Source organism: Panthera tigris, chromosome B1 (assembly GCF_018350195.1).
Source record: "Panthera tigris isolate Pti1 chromosome B1, P.tigris_Pti1_mat1.1, whole genome shotgun sequence".
Lineage (NCBI taxonomy): Eukaryota > Metazoa > Chordata > Mammalia > Carnivora > Felidae > Panthera > Panthera tigris.
The window spans coordinates 120728745-120747579 of NC_056663.1; the positions used below are offsets into that span (position 1 = coordinate 120728745).

Here is an 18835-nt window from a genome sequence, read left to right on the forward strand (position 1 = left end):
GACCAATGGTATTTAAGACATTAAAGATTATTCATCACCCACTCAGCCTTTACTTTGTACCTATATTATCAGTCCCTAAAACAATGCTGAGCTTTAAGCCCATTTGACTTTGGTTCTTAAAAGAGGATGATAACATGGGTGCCTGAGTGGCTCAGTCAGATAAGCATCTGACTTCAGCTCTGGTCATGATCTTGTGATTCGAGAGTTTGAGCCCCGTGTGGTGCTCTGTGTGACAGCTCAGAGCCTGGAGCCTGCTTCAGATTTTGTGCCTCCTCTCTCTGCCCCTCCCCTGCTCATGCTCTCTCTCTCTCTCAAAAATAAACATTAAAAAAAAAAGAAGAAGATGATGATAAAAATGTACGCGAGTATGAGAAGAAAATGGAAGGAAAGAAAACAGTCAGATCTGACTTTCTGCTATATGGAAAAGCTATAATTTGGTGCATTACAAGGTACTTTATGACTAATTGGGTGGCCTTAAGAAGCTAGAGCAATATTCCTAGGGCATGTAATGAGTACAACTGGTGGTACTTGAGATAATTTGGGGGATGAATGTCATGGAATTCAATAACCTTGACTCAAATCTCTATTATGCTTTTGGTTATCTCAGCATATTTTTGGTGTCCTTATGTCTTTGTTATGGCCTAACACTCACTAATTTCACTTTTCAACATGGAGCACACAGGATCAAGCATGGAACGACCATAGTTAATAGTATCTATATGGAACATTACTTTTTTCATGTTTTTATTTTCATGGTTACTTTAATGACCAGAGAGATCTTACTCTTCGTTTGTGGTACTAATATAATATTTCTTTTTAAAAACTGGATTAAATTTTTAAAAGTGGGGGTGCCTGAGTAGCTCAGTCGGTTAACAATCCAACTCGATTTCAGCTCAAGTCATGATCTCAAGGTTCCTTGGACTCAAGCCCCACATTGGGCTCTGCTCCAACAGCATGGAGTCTGCTTGGGATTCTCTCTCCCTCTCTCTCTCTGCCCCTCCCTGCTCATGACTTGACTTTTAGGAAAAAGAGTAAGGACCTAAGAGCAGGCAGAGTAAAGGATATAGAGACTCAACAAAAGTGGTACAGGAGTGGATACAATTTTGGACACACTTTCCTGGAGATTAAACCTCAGGAGGCTGCTCTAGTCAACTTTGGCATTTACTTTGCCGGCTCATTTTTCCTTGCTAGTAGGCTGTTAAAATGAACAAGAGTTCTGAGGACACTTTGATAGTTGGTAAGTAACCCTTCTGAACTTAGCAAATACATTCTACCTCAACCTTTGTCCAGGGAGAATATGAAGAATCATGCTTCTAAATGTTACAGAAGTCTCACTAGAGATAAGAAAGATGCCAAGAACACAGAAAGTGCCCTACAAATTATTCCCAGATTTTAAAGTGACCCTCTATCAGAAAAAGTATCATAAGTCCAAATTGATCCAGTCTTCAATGCTACTGAGGTCACAGAAGAGCAGAGATATGCTTACAAATAGTAATGAAGTGTAAGGAATAAGGATTTACCATTACACAGGGAAAGTTTATTTCAATATGAGGCTTCAACAGTGAGTCATATGTTCAATATAAATTCAACCTGTTTTTACTTTCTGTTTTTAGCCAGTGGCAATTCTATTTAAAATGATAGAAGAACTGCAATATTTTGAAAAGTCTGGCTATTCAGGAAAATTTACTGATGTTTATCTTTTAATTAACATTTAATAAGGGCCTGTTGTCAAGTACTGTACTAGTAGTTGAAGATACACAGATAAATGTTAAAGCTACTTACTAGAATTGCTTGAAAATTCATTATTCTGGTACATTTTGCCTAAGGATTTTAAACTAATAGCAATGTTTATACAGAGCATCATACTTCTTCAATATCTATTTCAATAGAAGACACTAATTATATAATGGTAACAATGTGATATTACATCTATTTTGTTTTCTCTTGTTAACATCTCTGTTACTTTGTCAGGAAAGTAGATTTAATTGTTCTGGCATGAATTTGTCACCCAAACCAGAAAAAAAAAATCAGTTTGCAGATTAATGTCAACTGTGATGTAATGGTGGCCTTCACACTTAGGAAATACTTTATTGCTCAACAATGGTGATATCTCTGATTTAAGTAATTACTGATGCTGCATTGAAATTCTTGTTCTGTAGAGTCTATTTGTTCTGATAATCTCTCCCTCCATATTTGCAAAGCAAACAGTTTATAACCCACTCTGTCTGGAACAATTTTCTACAGAACAAATTTATGGTCTATCCTCTGCTCAGTAAACGCATTGTCATCATTGTGACTTAGCAAATCTGATTCTTAGACTAGTAAGCAGCATTCAATAAAATAAAAAAATCATTATATATACCTCAGATGTCACACGGGTGTCTCCAGCCTTTAATATAAAACCATGTTCAGATTCAACTTACTCTCTGTTCTGGGTAAAAGCCCAATTCCCCCAGGGGTGCCTGGGTGGCTGAGTGGGTTGAGCGTTGGTCATGATCTCACAGTTTATGGGATCTCACAGTTTATTGGGCTCTGTGCTAACAGCTGAGAGCCTGGAGCCTGCTTTGGATTCTGTGTCTCCCTCTCTCTCTGCCCTTTCCCCCCGCCTCAAATAAATAAACATTAAAAAATATATAAAAAATTTTGGGGCACCTGGGTGGCTCAGTTGGTTAAGCGTCCGACTTTGGCTCAGGTCATGATCTCACCATTCGTGGGTTCGAGCCCCACATGGGGCTCTGTGCTGACAGCTCAGAGCCTGGAGCCTCCTTCTTATCCTGTGTCTCCCTCTCTCTCTCTGCCCCTCCCCCACTCACACTCTGTCTCTCTCTCTCTCTTAAAAAAATAAACATTAAAAATTTATAAATATTATATACATATAAATATTTTATATATATAAAATATATATATGTGTATATATATATATGTGTATATATATATATATATATATATACACATATATATATGTAAGTTTTTTAAAGCCCAATGCTGGATGTTTCTGCAAATCCTTTGTCGTAGAGGGAGGATTAAGTCCTCATTCTCACCTTTCTTTCCTACTTCCTGTATCCATCAGATCATGTACTCCTTTTGGTTTCTTGTGACATTTTCTTTAACTTCACTTTGGCCACAACCAAAGCACAGCTCCCCTTTCCTTCATGCATTCCCTTGAAAGATCTACTTAACTAAAATCTTGGTGGGTATTTGTACACTCTGTGTGTAGCAGCCGATGTTACTGAAAAGGGAGGTTTTACATAAGAGCGATGCAGCGAGTGCTTTATTATTTATTTATTTATTTATTTATTTATTTATTTATTAATTTTGAGACAGAGAGAGCATGAGTGGCTTAGAGGGGCAGAAGGAGAGACACAGGGAGAGAATCTTAAGCAAGCTCCATTCAGTTTAGCATGAAACCTGATGCTGGGCTGGATTTCATGACCATGAGATTATAACCTGAGCCAAAGTCATGAATCCAACACTTAATTGACTGAGCCGCCCAGGTACCTAAAGAGTGAGTTTTAGATGTCCTTGGTCTGAAAAGTCCTTTGGATGCTTTACCTTCTTTCTTGGCCTTTTCTCTCTCCTCTTTCCCCACATCTTTCATTCTTATGGGTAAAACATTGAGTCCATTTTTTTTTTTTTTTTTTGGACAAAGCAGTTCAGCTCTCTCTAGACCTTTCTCTTACATCTCATATAGTTCTGAACATCCTTTTTATTTTCCAAAATTACTTCTCATGAGGCTATAACTGACAATGTGTTTTTAGATAAGAACAAATTTGCCATCCTACTTTTTGTCTTGACATTTGGGAAGGGTTCTTGGAGTGGTTCATTCTTCTGGTTAAAATTGGACAATATCATGCAGTGGGGCACCACTTTTAAATAATGAAGCAAATTTGAGTTGATTGAGAGGTGAAAGTATATAATTTACTTCTTGTTCTCCTTTACTTTATATATGGATTTTTTTTCTCCTGCTGTGAGCAGAGCAGACACTTCCCAACCAGGCTTTGAGAGCATATTCTGGAAACGTGTCTGTTGCCTACTATTAAATACAAAAATCTGTTGCAATGTTCAGTGTAGGCTCCTTCTTTTTCCAAAGGCTGCATCTGGCCCACAACATGCAGAGTTATTTTAAAATGTGTTAGATTTCATTAATGCACCACAAATGACTCCTTTGATGATGTCCTAATGGAATGTTCGAAATCTTTTTAATTTGGAAAATATACCCTATAAAAGCTAGAGTCTGAAATCGGAAAGTAGACACTATGCCTACTTTCCTGTTCTTGTGTAAACACATAATGGGTCACTACTGGATGTGTGGTTCAGGCAGTTTGTCCATCTCAAAAGTGGAGGACCTCTGGGGAAAGAGAATCAGAGGAAGAAAAAACGTGCTATTGTTCTAACACCCAGAACTGGCATATACTAGAAACAAAGGGGCTCTAAATTGGCGCCTCTGTCAGTCTTTGCTTGTTTGTTTCTAATTAAAAAGTATGAGTCACAGGTGTTTGAAGAGTGGCCCTAATTTTGCGTTGCAATGGATCAGACAAGATTTCAAATTCTGGTGGTTTTGTGATGCTATACGATGACTTCAGCCAAATTAACTAAATTATACTGTTATTGATGTACTTAGATCCACAAGTCAGTGGTCCTCAAACTTTTTTGAAGAGAAATACCTCATTTACGTGGTAAGATTGCGAACTCCCCTTCCAGTGGGATAATATTTGCACCCGCTAATTGAGGAAACAGAATGCTACTAAATATTAAGCAATTCTTTAAAAGTGGTATTAATCACAATAGAATGTATATCTCTTGTAAAATATTAGCATATATGCGTGGATCATTTTTTTCACAATAGAACCTACATCTATTTTAAAATATTAGCGTATATGCGTGGATCATTTTTTTCAATACACACACACAATATTTAGTGTGAATACAGATTTTTTAAATTTGTATTTTATTTTAATTCCAGTGTAGTTAACATACAATGTTATGTTAGTTTCACGTGTACAATATAGTGATTCGATACCTCCGTATGTCACCTGGTGCTCACGTGTGAATACAGACCGTGACCCTCGTAGAAACTCCCCAGGTTCCATTGGTGCAGTGTCTACAGCACATTGGCAACCATGGGCCTAAGGACTACAACCGGAAAAACTTCTTTCTTCTACTATATGCACCCAACTCCCAAGTTTTCTTTTCTCTGTCCTTCTCTATCCTTTTTTTCAATCTTTCTGTTCTGCTACCCTAATCTGTTCCTTGAAATAAATGATATAAGGAAATTAGAAAAAGAGAATAATGAAAAAATAATTTAAGAAATCCGGCAAAGTGGTTGTCAACGTTAGGGCATAACTGGGAGAATTAGGTTATGATCTCAGGAGGAGTTTAAGTTCTTTCAGAAAGACTTTCCTAGCTCGAACCTACTGACTGTATTAGACATGGCCCCGTAAGTAGTTACTCCAGTATTTAGAGGCGGTATAAGTCAGAAACGTAAATTGATCTGACCTAATGATAGAACTCTAAAATGTACCTCATTTCACTGACTTTTTAGTCGGGATAAATTCATGTGTAATCTAGCTGTTGACTGCATCTCTTACCTTTTTATATATATCATTGTTTGATCTGTACAGAAGCCGTATAGGGTAGGTCTCCAAAATATTGACAACTGAAGCTAAAGAGGTTAAGCAATTTGCAGAAAGTTGCACAGCGGGTCGATGGTGGGGCCTGGATTGGGTAACATGGCCCCAGACCCCTATTCCTAGCACTACCCTGCCCCTTGCTTTATAAACTTGTTAAGAGATGATTTTCCTTTATTTAGTGCCTTTCTTGCATTTACAGGGGATACTGAATATATACGTTAGAAAAGAATTTGATGCAAATAAAATTAAGGGGACAAAATAGTTTTTTGATGTGACAAAGGTAATGAGTGATTTTGCTATCAAAGTGAGACCAAACAATAAGGTATTTACCTTAACACCGTTGCTTTACCCCAAAACAAGAAAACAAACAGTCCTTTTTACAACATTGTCCTAAATCTAAGATAAGTAACAAATAAAGGGAAGAAGACACTTAAAAAGTCGTACCTTCAAACACCCTTCATAAATTTTCTGAGTCATTTGATATTACAATAGAAGTTGACTTTCTTACTTTTTTAATTTTTTGGTAAAATTGTTTCACATGAATGTTCTACTCATGGACAAGAGAAGATAAAACTTTGAGCTAAGAGATTTTGTTTTAATTTTATTTATTTAATAATCTCTGATAGATGAGTGATTGGTCAGCCACAAACTGATGAAGTACTACCGATGATCACTGTTTTTTTTTTACTTTTAATATTTTACATACCTTAATTAGCTACATTTATTTTTATAACAATTAGCAATAATATAAGAGGAAAATACCGTACATTAAAGTCATTAAACTACTCAAGTATTGGCATAGCAATACTGCAATCACAAAGATGATCTTGTAGTTCTAAAACTCTAGCCAATGTGGAGGGAAAAAACACAAAAGAGGGATTAGAACATTTGGGTTTAAACAAGCTCTAAGACCTTCTAACTCTGCATCCTGACAAGTCACAGTCGGTCACCAGGACCTCCATTTCTTCATCTGTATAATGTAGATAACATTTGTGTCTGTTCAGCTGTTTCACAAAATTGTTGTTAAAATCAATAAATGTAATAGAAAGTAATTATTGTTAGATGAGTTTGTGTCCTTGGAATATCTATCCCTTAAAGTCTTTTTGTCCCTTCAAATAACTCTTTTCAAGGCAAGAAAAGATTATCTTTGACTTTTCAGAAAGTAGAAATAACTCTTTCATTCTTTTATTTGATGCCTTTACAACTAAAAGTATAGTCTCTCAGCTGATAATAAATTAAAAAACATTTTAAAATAGCTAGAGAGTGTTTCTTTACATTTAGAAAAGACAAAAATAAAAGTAGATGAAATGATAAACAAGATATCTCAAATTTAGCCAAATATTATTTTCTAGCTCCAAATGCAAAACTGTAGACTATTTTTGGAAATGCATTTGTCACTAATTAAATATAGACATGAGCACACACCCCCACACACATTGCTGAGAAGGAATTGACTACTTTATTTGATCTGGGCTCTATTCCTTCATGTAGTAATTAATTCACCTATAAAAAATATTTCATCTTACACTCGCTCTTCTACGTTGAAAAGAAAATTCTGAAACCAAGTATTCCCAACGTCTGTTTCAAAGTTTGTCTTTCACATTTTTCTTGAGTTCTGAGTAGACCAACACCCTAAAGGGAAATACACTTAGTCCAGGTAACATTATCAAACTGCAAATGAATGCAGTCATTTTTGCCCCTTGAAATACGGAATTCCCTTCTGGGCTCAAATTTCTCCAAGGCAGCACTAATAACCCCATAAATCCATTGTATATAACTGCTGAAGTACAAGCCTTCATTTGGTATGTGGAAGTGCAACTTGTACTTTATTATTTGCCGTCATGGATGTTTCCATTGCAATTTAATCCTAGCGGTAATAACAATTTTATTGTTGACGAGAAGTTGTTCAATGGACGCTTCTTATAGAGAGAAAACTGAGGCCCGGTGAGGAAGAGTGGCTCATACCACGTTGCACAGTTAGCCGGTGGCACAATTGCCAAGTCTGGGTCTTGCTTCCATCTCTCATCATGTCATTTCATGTGTATAAGTCGTGACTCTAAACAAATGTAACCTGCTGGTAGAAAGTGTCCAGTGAGCCTGTCCCTGTTTCTGAAGAAACACTCAGGAGAGCCTATAGTTAAGACCCAAGGTCTCAAGTGGCTACATCCTAAGTTCAGAGGAAAGCTGGAGGTGCCATTAGAGAGAGAATAGGACTCCACTGTCTTCTAGTATCACTGCCCCTACGTGAAGCCCCGAGAAGGGACAGAGCAGTGCTGTTCCTCGCAGGACTGAGAGGGCACCCAAGTTGGTCTCCTTCCTGAAGTCATGAGATGGGTCCAAGAGTCTTGCTTTTGAAACTTGCTGGTGCCTATAAGAATGTGTGAAGCCTAAGCCTCTTGTTTCCTTGGAAGATGTTTTTTCTGGGCTGCTAAAACCACAGTTCCTCTCCGGCCTCAGAGTACGGCCTGGGGGGGAGGGACCGTGGGATGATTGTCTAAGAGCCGGAGAGTATGGCCAGATTGTTCCTTTTTCCTCCGATTCCCACCCCTATAAATATTAAATCCAACCTTTGCCTTTTCATGCCTCAGGAAATCGAAACTCTTAACATCTCGAACAGAATACAAAAAGTCCCCTGATACTAGGGTTCACAATCTCAAATATCTCATTATTATGGAATCTGATTTTGTTGTTAAATCACAGTTATTTTTGTGGAAGGAAATAACTGTGCCACCCCATCGTTTCCAACCTGACATCTGGGTGAGTGGAGGAAATTTGCCTGTACGCTTCCATCCACTTGTCGGCCAAAACACCTTGAATTCTCAGGTCCATTTTGCCGACATCGCCGTTTTCTGTTGAAGAAACTCACCAAGGCAATGCTGCCTTCCTGTTCTCCCCAGAGGGGCCAGGTGGCTGAGACACCTGTCCACGCTCGGAGCCGGCCAGGCTTGGCGCTCCCTCCCCACCTCACAGATGGCTGGTAACCTGAGGAGATTTCCTCTTTCGGGCACAGCTTTCTGCCACTTATCTGATTTTTTTTTTTTGTCTCCTCTCTGTGAGAGATGAGGGTTTTTTTTTTTCTTCTTACTTACCTTCCCAACTCATTCCGCCTAGGAAATTGAAGCATTTTCAAAACTTGTGTGCTTGCTACGATATTTTGTTAGTCTTAATTGAAAATGCAGTGGAAATTTAAAATCCTTTTTTCAAGAGTTGCCACTAGCTCTGATGTTTTCATTGAAAGTGGGATTTTCCTACTTTCTTCTCCCAAGAGATTCTGCTTATAAGTGTCTAATATTATCCCCTCCCAGACCTTCTGTTATATGGCCTCTCTTTTACTTGGCTCCCTTCACTTTCTTCTTCTGGTTGTGTATACTTGCTTTCTTTTCTCCCATGAAATAATTTTTTTCTTTCTTTAATGTCTCAGCTAATTCTTTTTTTTTTTTTAATTTTTTTTAACGTTTATTTATTTTTGAGACAGAGACAGAGCATGAACGGGGGAGGGTCAGAGAGAGAGAGGGAGACACAGAATCTGAAACAGGCTCCAGGCTCTGAGCTGTCAGCACAGAGCCCGACGCGGGGCTTGAACTCATGATCCGCGAGATCATGGCCTCAGCCGAGATCATGGCCTCAGCCGAAATCGGACGCTTAACCGACTGAGCCACCCAGGTGCCCCAAGATAATTCTTTTTGAAATCTCTCCCTCCAAGAAAATGATTCTGATTGTCCCTGACACAAAGAGAAACATCACCTTACTTTGATTTCACTTAACATTGTACAGAAACAGCTATGCGTAGTATTAATTACATAACACCATTTTATACAGCATCTTAGCATAATCTGATAGTTGGTTCACATATGTATAGCTTGAGTATTCAAATAAACTCTAAGGTCCCCTTGGAAAAACATGTTTTTCTATTTTTGCTTAGCTCTTCATGAAATAGATGCTTAACAAATGTTTATTGCGGTAAACAATTCATTGGCTAGTGAGCTACTCATACATTTAAAATAGGACATTATAAAATTTGGGGTCAGTGCAAACAGAAGAAATCATCAAAGACACATCATCACTGAATAATTGTTATTTTATTTTAATTGATAAAGATTTAACTGTATTTAATTCAGTTGGCAATGAACCAAAATGAATTTTGCTATGTCAAAAGAGAAGGACTACCGTTAGTGTAAGAATGTGTTGATAAGACACTGATAATGGAAAGGAGTTGGTGTCTTGCCTTTCATGAAGGTGCTGAGTTATTTGTGTTTTAGTTTTTTTTTTATGCTTATTTATTTTGAGAGAGAGTGTGTGAGCAGGAGAGGGCACAGAGAGAGGGAGAGAGAGAGAAAGAATCCCAACCAGGCTCTGCCCTCCTAGCACAGAGGCTGATGAGGGGCTTGAACTCACAAACTGTGAGATCATGACGTGATCCAAAATCCAGAGTCAGAAGCTTAACTGACTGAGCAACCCAGGTGCCCCATTTCATGAATTTTGATATTCTATTTTGGTAGGAATAGAGAAAGTGGTATTGTATTTTATTTATGCCTTTATTTATTTCATTATATTCATGTGTAAATATATTTTACTTTCATATATCAAATTATAGTGTATTATGTTATATATTTATAGTTTTTCATATACTTCAATATCTATATTTTTTGATGTGTGAGGGAAAATTAAAATTTTCAACTTAAGCTTCAAAAATGATTATTTACTAACAAAGAAGATAATAGGGTATCAGTTGAACAAGGTTGGAATATTAGCAATTACTGGCAAGTTATTATGAAAAATGCCCTCCCGCTATTTACCACACCCCAATTCATGCACTGCCATCCCATGTAAATTTAAGAAGTGAATCCATATTCATTATAAGCTGTGATGCATAGGAGATGATAACTGAACACAAGTGAAAACTGAACAAATGACAGTTACTTTATTTCAATATAAAATGTGTATAAAGTTTTTAAAAGCTTGAGGAAGTGGGGATGTACAGGAGGGGGTATTGTATGAAAACAACATGAATTAGTGGGAATAACAAATTATATGCTATTGAATATAAAACTATCTACTTTACTTTGAATTCCATAGATGAGTTGATCTAGGTTATGAAATTATTATGTAACAATTGTACTTTGAGGATTATTAGACCATTAAGTAATTAGTATTTTGTATACACTGTAACTATATATATATATTTTTTAAATAATCACTCTTTTGTTTCCTTAAAGAGCTTAAAACTTTATTCTGAAATTTTGTTTATGGATAAAACTCACAAAGTAAATCTTTTCTCCTGTAGTTCAAAGGGAAACTTTGGCATTGTCTCCATCAGAAATGTATTCCATTTAGTAGAATGGGGGGAAAAAGGTTTTTCTCTGTTACATAATACAGAGTGCTCAACTGGGAATTAAGGGAACTTTTTTAGTAATTATTGCTATGATCTTTTGAAACTATCTTAAACTCATACATTTTCTAAGCTATAAAATGTAGCATTTCTGTTACAATAGGATATTTTTAGAAGTTCTTTTGAGGACTCAAGTCTTAGAATTCTAAGGTACTGTCATTCAGTGTTTGTGTTCATCTAGAGGAAGTAAGATCTACCTTCTCTAGTAGTGGTTTTCCAGTGGACTTTGCTTATAGACTTGGTAGGGGAAAAGATAACTAGAGAGATACCTGCTCATTATGAGGATGGATGACACTCTAACTTTTATGTTCTTTTTTTTTTTAAGTTTTTATTTATTTCTAAAGCGAGAGAGAGCAAGCAGGGGAGGGGCAGAGAGAGGGAATCCCAAGCAGGCTCCATGCTGTCAATGCAGGGCTTGACGTGGGGCTCAATCCCATGAATCATGAGATCATGACCTGAGCCGAAATCAAGAGTCAGTAGCTTAACTGACTGAACCACCCAGGTACCCCTAAAATTCTAACTTTTAGAGACTACTTGTGAATACTTAGAAACGTAATAACAAAGCACATCTAAGAAGACTGGAGTAGATGAGCAGATCATTTGAAAATAGGAAAAAATATGATACCTGGTTTTCATCTGTAAGCTGAATTTTCCAAGTTCTCATGATTTCTGTAATTAAAATAGTTACTTTTTTAAAAATCCCAATCCTGCTTCACCCTTTAATAGTATGGGAAACTAGTGTCATAGTATCTATTGTATTCTCTCAGTCTAGGGTGGAATCAGGATAAAATGCCATCTGTTTTCCTTATAGCATCCTAAGAACAGCACTATTTGGTTAGACATAAGCGAAGATGCGAAGCACAGGTCTTCTTGTGAAATTTTTCTTTAATTACTTTGGAGATAAAGAAAAATGAAATGCCACCTCATCATGTCTTGTGAAGAGAAAATAGTTCAGAATGAGCCATTATCCTCAATAGTTTATTAGGAGACCAGATCGACCTAAGAGAAATTTATAGAAAATGCTGTAAAAGCATAACTGGTGGTTACTTGCATCGTGGTCAATAAAACCTTCAACAGTGGTACTTAGAATAATTCTTTCCCACCATATAACAGAAGAACGTTTCTATTTGCAGAATTTTCCAACTGAGTAAACCTCTATTTTTATTTTTCAAACATAAATAGCTTCAGTAGATTGGAAATTTCCTTCAGAGCTCTAAGTCTACTTTATGGATGTTCATGGAGGGACACATTTTGTATGTGCATTTATGTAATGTACATGACAAAATGATATTTTTTTAAGAAAAAAAACAGTGAGGTATTTCGTCTGCTTCCTCATCTTAGATACATAAGGGCAAAACATCTGTGCATCTAAGTCACTTCTACCCCTGTAATATCACACCCTGTGAAAGGCAGAGCAGAAGTATGTGGCTTTGCATGGGACCACCTTCCCATGGCAAGATCTGTGGTGGGTAAGAGTAAAGATTCAAGGGGTTCTGGGTTAAAATCGCAACTGTGTTACTTCCCACTGTATAGTGTGGGCAAGTTGCTCATCTTTTTTGAACCTCACTGTCTTCATCTGTAAAGTGCTGATCATACAAGTATGGGCACCACGGTATCTTTTTAGGATTAAAGGAAACAATGCTCACATGGCACCTGGCACACAGAGACACTCAATACTTTCACAGGCTGTTTGTCAGTCTTTGCCAAAGGAGGGCATTCTCTTTGATGGACAGTCTGAAGAACTAATAACAAAGACATGGATGACTGCTACTGGATTAAGAGTTCACTCAGGGAACTCAGTAGCCAAATGGGTTGAAGTATGATAAGGAGGAAAAGCCTCCCAGTACCTCCCAATCTTACCACACAGTGGTTAAGATTTTGCCTGCTTTTAGTTTGCCTCAAGTCATTTTATGGATATGAACTCACTAATCTCACATGATGACTTCAAAAGGTCATGGACATTGGTAAACATAAAAATGGGACTTGCAGATCAGTTCGGTTAGCGCTGTCTCATTCTCTGCCCCACCCACTTCCCCATTGTTTTTCCTACAGTAGAATTTCTATTTGGTCTCTTTCCATGGCTCCTTACTTAATAAAGATTCAACTCCCTGGCTTGGTGTTCAAGGTCCTTTATGATCTAGCTGCCAGTATTGTACCAGACAAGGCCAACTATGCTCTTTCAGAGCATACAGCAATCCAACCAGATACAACTGTTTGCAAGGTGCTCAATCACCTCTGACTTCCCCTCCAGACGTTTGTCCATACCCCTTCTTCTAGCTATGTGGACGTGTTACTTACTCTTCAAGCCCTAGCTCCTATGTCAACTCATTCATAACGGAGTCCTTGCTCATGTCAACATGGTGGTCATCCTTTATCTTATAAACTCTTGCCCAATTTCTTGTCCGGTAGCTTTCAAATTTTTAGCTGGAATCACAGCAGGAAACATATTGTGCACTGACAAATGTTTTATTCAAATACACACACACACACACACACACACACACGTGCACAAACTTCATAAAACCATACTTACCCTCATTATCTGCAATATCACTCTAATGCTTTTTCCTCTTTCATTTGGCAAAAGCTCTGACTGTAATCTACTAACTAGATTTTAAGTACTCTTTAATTATTTCATAACCTGCAGTTTGAAAAACACTGGTCTACACAACCCATGCAGAATATCCTTGATTATTTATTGTGTGTAGGCATTATGTTCCTTAACAGACTGAGAGCTACTCGTGGGTGATACCATGTGGTACAACATAGAGTCTTTTATTAGATCTTATCATGCTTTCCATATTAGTTATGCAGTAACTGTTTATAGAAGCAGAAAATAAAGGCAAGAAGGAAAGGGGGAACGGAGGGAGGGAGGAAAGAAATAGGAAAAAAGTCTCCAGGGATGTTGATTATACTCAGAAATTGAGATTGCTACTATTTAGCAAGTTGACAGGTAGGGATCATTTAAGTTATTTACAGGCGAATTTTCCAGTCAAAGTGGAATGTGCTTCTTTGAATAACTTTCTTCAACTTCAGTTTCAACTTAGAAATGAGTGTTACATCGAAGATTCTGGGATGAAAAGAAAGATAGAACAAAATGACTGACAGAGAAAAGATAACCTCACGCATGCTACGTTCCTTCTCCCTACTGGGGGAAGGGGTTGAGACCGAGGGTGTGAAGTGCACCCAGAGGTGAAAAAAGCTTTTGACTTGACTTCTGTAAAGCCTGTGAAAAGGCAGTTCTGTCATTCCTGAATGTGCTGAACAAATCTGTATGTGATGAATACATCAAGCAATTTCTGTGTACTGCCTATAAACAAAGTCAGTGCCAAGTGCTAACACTTCCAAGCACCTCAAGTCTATAAAATGAAACAGGAAGTGTATTCTATCTCATGACACCTGAAATATTGCTCACAACTGTGCAAGATTATTGGTTTTTCCCAGATTCAAAGAGGAAAATCTTGGATGAAATTTAAATTTGAGAAGTCAGTGTATTTACTGCAATGACATACCCAATTTGACTGGCATTGAAACTTGTCTTTGTCACTCGAAGTCCATACTCTTAACTAACATGCTATACTATATATACTCTATACAGACGAAGTAACAGCACGGAAACAATGCCTTCCATGGACGTGAATACTTTGTCCAAGACCTTTATACATTTTTGTTTGCTATTTTCTGATCTTTAACACGACAGTGACTGTATAGAGACAAGACCAACAAATGCAAGATTAAAAGGATTCTATAAATGCTAACAAATTCAATAATATTGTGTAAAACAAATATTTCCATAAATCACTGAGAATTAAGTTCTATATACTTCACTTCGAATAATTAATATTTCAATGAAAATTTACAACTTACTATTAAATATTGACTTCTATTGCCAAAAAGGAATTATTAAAACTAAATATGTAATATACCTAATAATTATCATCTTCATCTTTGTGCCTTTGATTGTTGCAATTTAGAGAACTAAATCATTTAATAAATAAAAATAAATAATAAAATGTATGGTCTTTCCTTAAAAATTTTTTAAAAATTAAAAATGAAATATATTTTATTCCTTTGGAATGTATATAGAAAAAGAGAGTGGAGGGAATGCTTTATATCAAGAAGAGATGTATGAATACCGACATTTTACTACTTAATAATTCCAGTGTTCTATGAAAATATTTAGTAAAACATCCACTGCCCAGAGAAAATCCATTTAATTAGTTCATCTCACAACGTTAGTGAAGTGGGCTTAAAAATATTGTCAGACTTAGTGGTATCTGGGTGGCTCAGTCGGTTAAGCAGCCGACTTTGACTTAGGTCACGATATCACAGTTCATGGGTTCAAGCCCCACATCGGGCTCTGTGCTGACAGCTCAGATCCTGGAGCCTGCTTCGGATTCTGTGTCTCCCTTTCTCTCTACCCCTCCCCTGCTCATGCTCTGTCTCTCTCTCTCAAAAATAAATAAAGGTTAAAAAAATGTTTTAAATAAAAAAATTGTCAAATTTCAATTTATACATTTATTCCTCCTAAGTGTTTCAGGAATCATTTTGTTTCAGAGCTATAGACTGCTCCTGCCGGCTCTCTTGAAAATTCACGTCGTTGGTGAGAGGCAGGTGGAGTTAGTGAATGAATATTGAACTGAAGGCTGAATTCATTACAATTAGAAAATTAATTTCAAATCCATGCCCTGCTTACTGGGTTAGCAGCCGTATACATACAGTTTACTTTGCTTAAATATACTACTGTTATTTGGCAAAATAAATTGTAAACTTCAATGCAGCTGCTTTAACATAAGCTATTTGTTTCAGGTGTTAACGCAATCACTGGTGTATTACTATCAACTCGTGCAACAGAAATATCTGTATCAACAGCAAGCATAATACCAAATCCTGTTTTGGAATCAACATCGGGAGCATCTCCTAAAGGTAGGATTAGCAATTAGTGAAATTTATTCTAACTGTAACAAATAAAATTAGTAGCATCTACGTAATCTGATCACAGAAAAATAATTCGATGTGCTGTATCTATTATTATGAAGGTCTGTGCTTCTTCACTCTTTTGAAACTTACGTGTTATTTTGGGCATACGAAGCCCTGAGATGGCAGTGGGCTTCTTTGATGATATTCCTTTGGATCATTTCCTGTTTGAGAATAATCCTATTGTGAATGTTGCATACACAAAGTTTATTTTTAGAAAATAAAAAAAATATCATTTCCTTAGTCATAAAAATATGTTTCTAAACATTCTAGTTGTCCACTTAAGCAGCACAGTTAACAAGGTAAAACTGTATTAATAACAGATTGATCTGTTAGTTGCATAGGGCTGATGATAGATTTAATTTGTAAGGCTCGATAGCAATGCTATTACTATTTTTTTAAGTTTATTTATTTACTTTGGGAGTGAGGCGCAGGGAGAGAGAGAGAATTCCAGGCTCCACGCTTGCAGCACGGAGCCTGACCTGGTGCTCAAGCCCACGAACTGTGAGATCATGACCTGAGTTGAAATCAAGAGTCTGCTGCTTAACCAACTGAGCCACCCATGCGACCCATGTCATCATTATTGTTAATGGACTGAATGACACCTGGGAAGCAGGTGTAATTTATCATTTATCATTTATCATTTATCATTTATGGGCAGAAACTCCAGTTAGAATGCTAAGGTCAGAGGAAGATCTGAATCACACACCCTAATGAGGAGATGAATGAATTTCTTTCTCACCTCTTTTTCTCACCTCTCTACTTACTCTTCATTTTTCATTCCAAGACAAAATTCAAGTACATGTAGAGGACATGAGGGCTAGTTCACTGGACTTAAAAGGGATGGTGATCCTCAAAGAAAAAGAGTATGATGAATATAGTCCACTATTTCTGAAATGTGCAGTTCTAAGATGAAACCAAACCAATTCTTCTAGAACGTCTCTACCAAAGCAGGAGACAGCATTGCACAAAGAAGAAAGCACAGTGGATTTTATCCCCAGAATGTGGTACAACCTTTATTGCCAACCAAGGGAAACTCCAAATGACACAGTCCAAAAAACTAGGGTTCATGAAGCCTGCAGCCAACTCTTGCACAATAGATTTTTTATTTTATTTTTAAAAATTGTTTCAGTCCTATGTTCTCGAAGCTTAAGCAGAGGCATTCTAGAACTTTGACAAAGTGTAAGTATTTGCTGCTTCTCTCTGTCTTTTTCTGTCACTCTTTCTGTGAGTTGTCAGCTGAGTTCTTGACATAAAATTGCACTAATGCGGTAAAAGTGTGTTATTTTTGTAATCAATAACATCCGCCAAAAAGTACCAGTAAAGAGAAGGTAGGTGCTGACATTGCATGCGGACTCAAAAGGTTGAAGTTTTACAATTTTTACATGAACTCCTTGGAACTCACGCCTTCCCAGTGAGAGGATTCCTAGCCCATTCCTCAGTGACCTGTGGTGGTTAACAATGTCCAAATAACACAACGACTATGTTAAAAGGCCATGAAAGGTCAGAGGTGAAGGGTTCAGTGAAGGAATTCAGGCAGAATTGTCATTTGTGACCCCAGAAATGCATCTTTCCTTTCAGGCTGGGAAGGGAAACTCTATACCTACTCCTATACTTAGGAGACTATCCTAATAACTTCGTCACTGGAGGATCCTGTAAGGGACCCTGAAGCCCCTTGTCTGAAACAATTCACTTGGTAAAGCACTTGAAATCAGATACACACACACATACACACACGTACATATCTTTCTCTTTATTTCTCTTTTTCTGGACACTTTGATTGCTTTATATTACTCAGTTAACAAAAACTAAACTCTAATCTGTGTTCTTCAAAAGTTCTCCCACATGACCTTTAAATTATTCACATTCAATTGTACAAATTGTAATAGGCCAGTGAAGCTTTTCTTTTTATTACTTTTTATTATAAAAATGTTTAGATGTACCACAAATGAAGAATACTATAATTAATACCCATTTGCCCATCTACCAGAATCAATAATTATCAAGATGTTATCATATTTGCTTCATTTTTTTCTTTCTCCTCCCTCCCTCCCTTGTTCCCTTCTATCTTCCTTTCTTTCCTTCCTTTTCCTTTTTTTCTTTCTCCCTGTTTATTTGTGTTTTGCTATTATCTAGTGTTTTTAAGGAAATTCAGACTTTTTGCCATTTTCTTCACACACTAAATGTCCATCTCAAAAAATGTGGATGTTTTATTGTAAAACTACAATATCACTATCAAATCCACCAAATTAATAATGCTAATGGCTCAGTTGAATCTAATGTCTATTTAGAGGGGTTATAAAGGTTAAAATCTAGTAACCATGGATATGGCAGTGGGAGAGAGATTAAGGGAAGGAATGAAGTCCATCGTGGAGTCTCTCAAGAAATCAGCTGAGAAGGTGCTGGCGCAGAAGAGAAAAAGAAAGAAAGGCAGGCTATGATGTCTATAATCTACTCTCTAATTTAGTATAAGAAGCAGAAAGTCCAGCATGGTAGTAGGGAGCAGTGGAGACATCGGTCAGAGGATGCTCCATTGTGCTTATAGGAAAATGAGGGAACATGGACAAGGAAGACAGATAAAGGAGCTCCTATTTGTCTGGCTTATTTGATCACCACTTTTGTATTAAAAACATGGGTTGGTTGGGCTGTGTGCCAATATATATATTTGGATGGATATATATATATACATATACATATATATGTGTATGTATATGTATATACACATATATATGTATACACACACACACACACACACACACACACACACACACACACACACTGGATATTGCCCATGCTGTTAAAGGTAATGTAATTAATACAAAGATAATGTAAAACTTGT

The 18835-nt window shown here is 37.0% G+C and overlaps 1 protein-coding gene across 2 annotated transcripts in view; it reads left to right on the forward strand.

Annotated features, from left to right (window-relative positions):
• EMCN (endomucin) overlaps positions 1–18835 on the forward strand; it is a 103606-nt gene that overhangs the window by 21457 nt on the left and 63314 nt on the right. For both annotated transcript variants that reach the window (XM_042984129.1, XM_042984128.1), the window contains exon 2: positions 15829–15945. In XM_042984129.1, coding sequence (XP_042840063.1) covers positions 15829–15945 — 117 coding nt within the window. The remainder of the gene's footprint in view (positions 1–15828; positions 15946–18835) is intronic.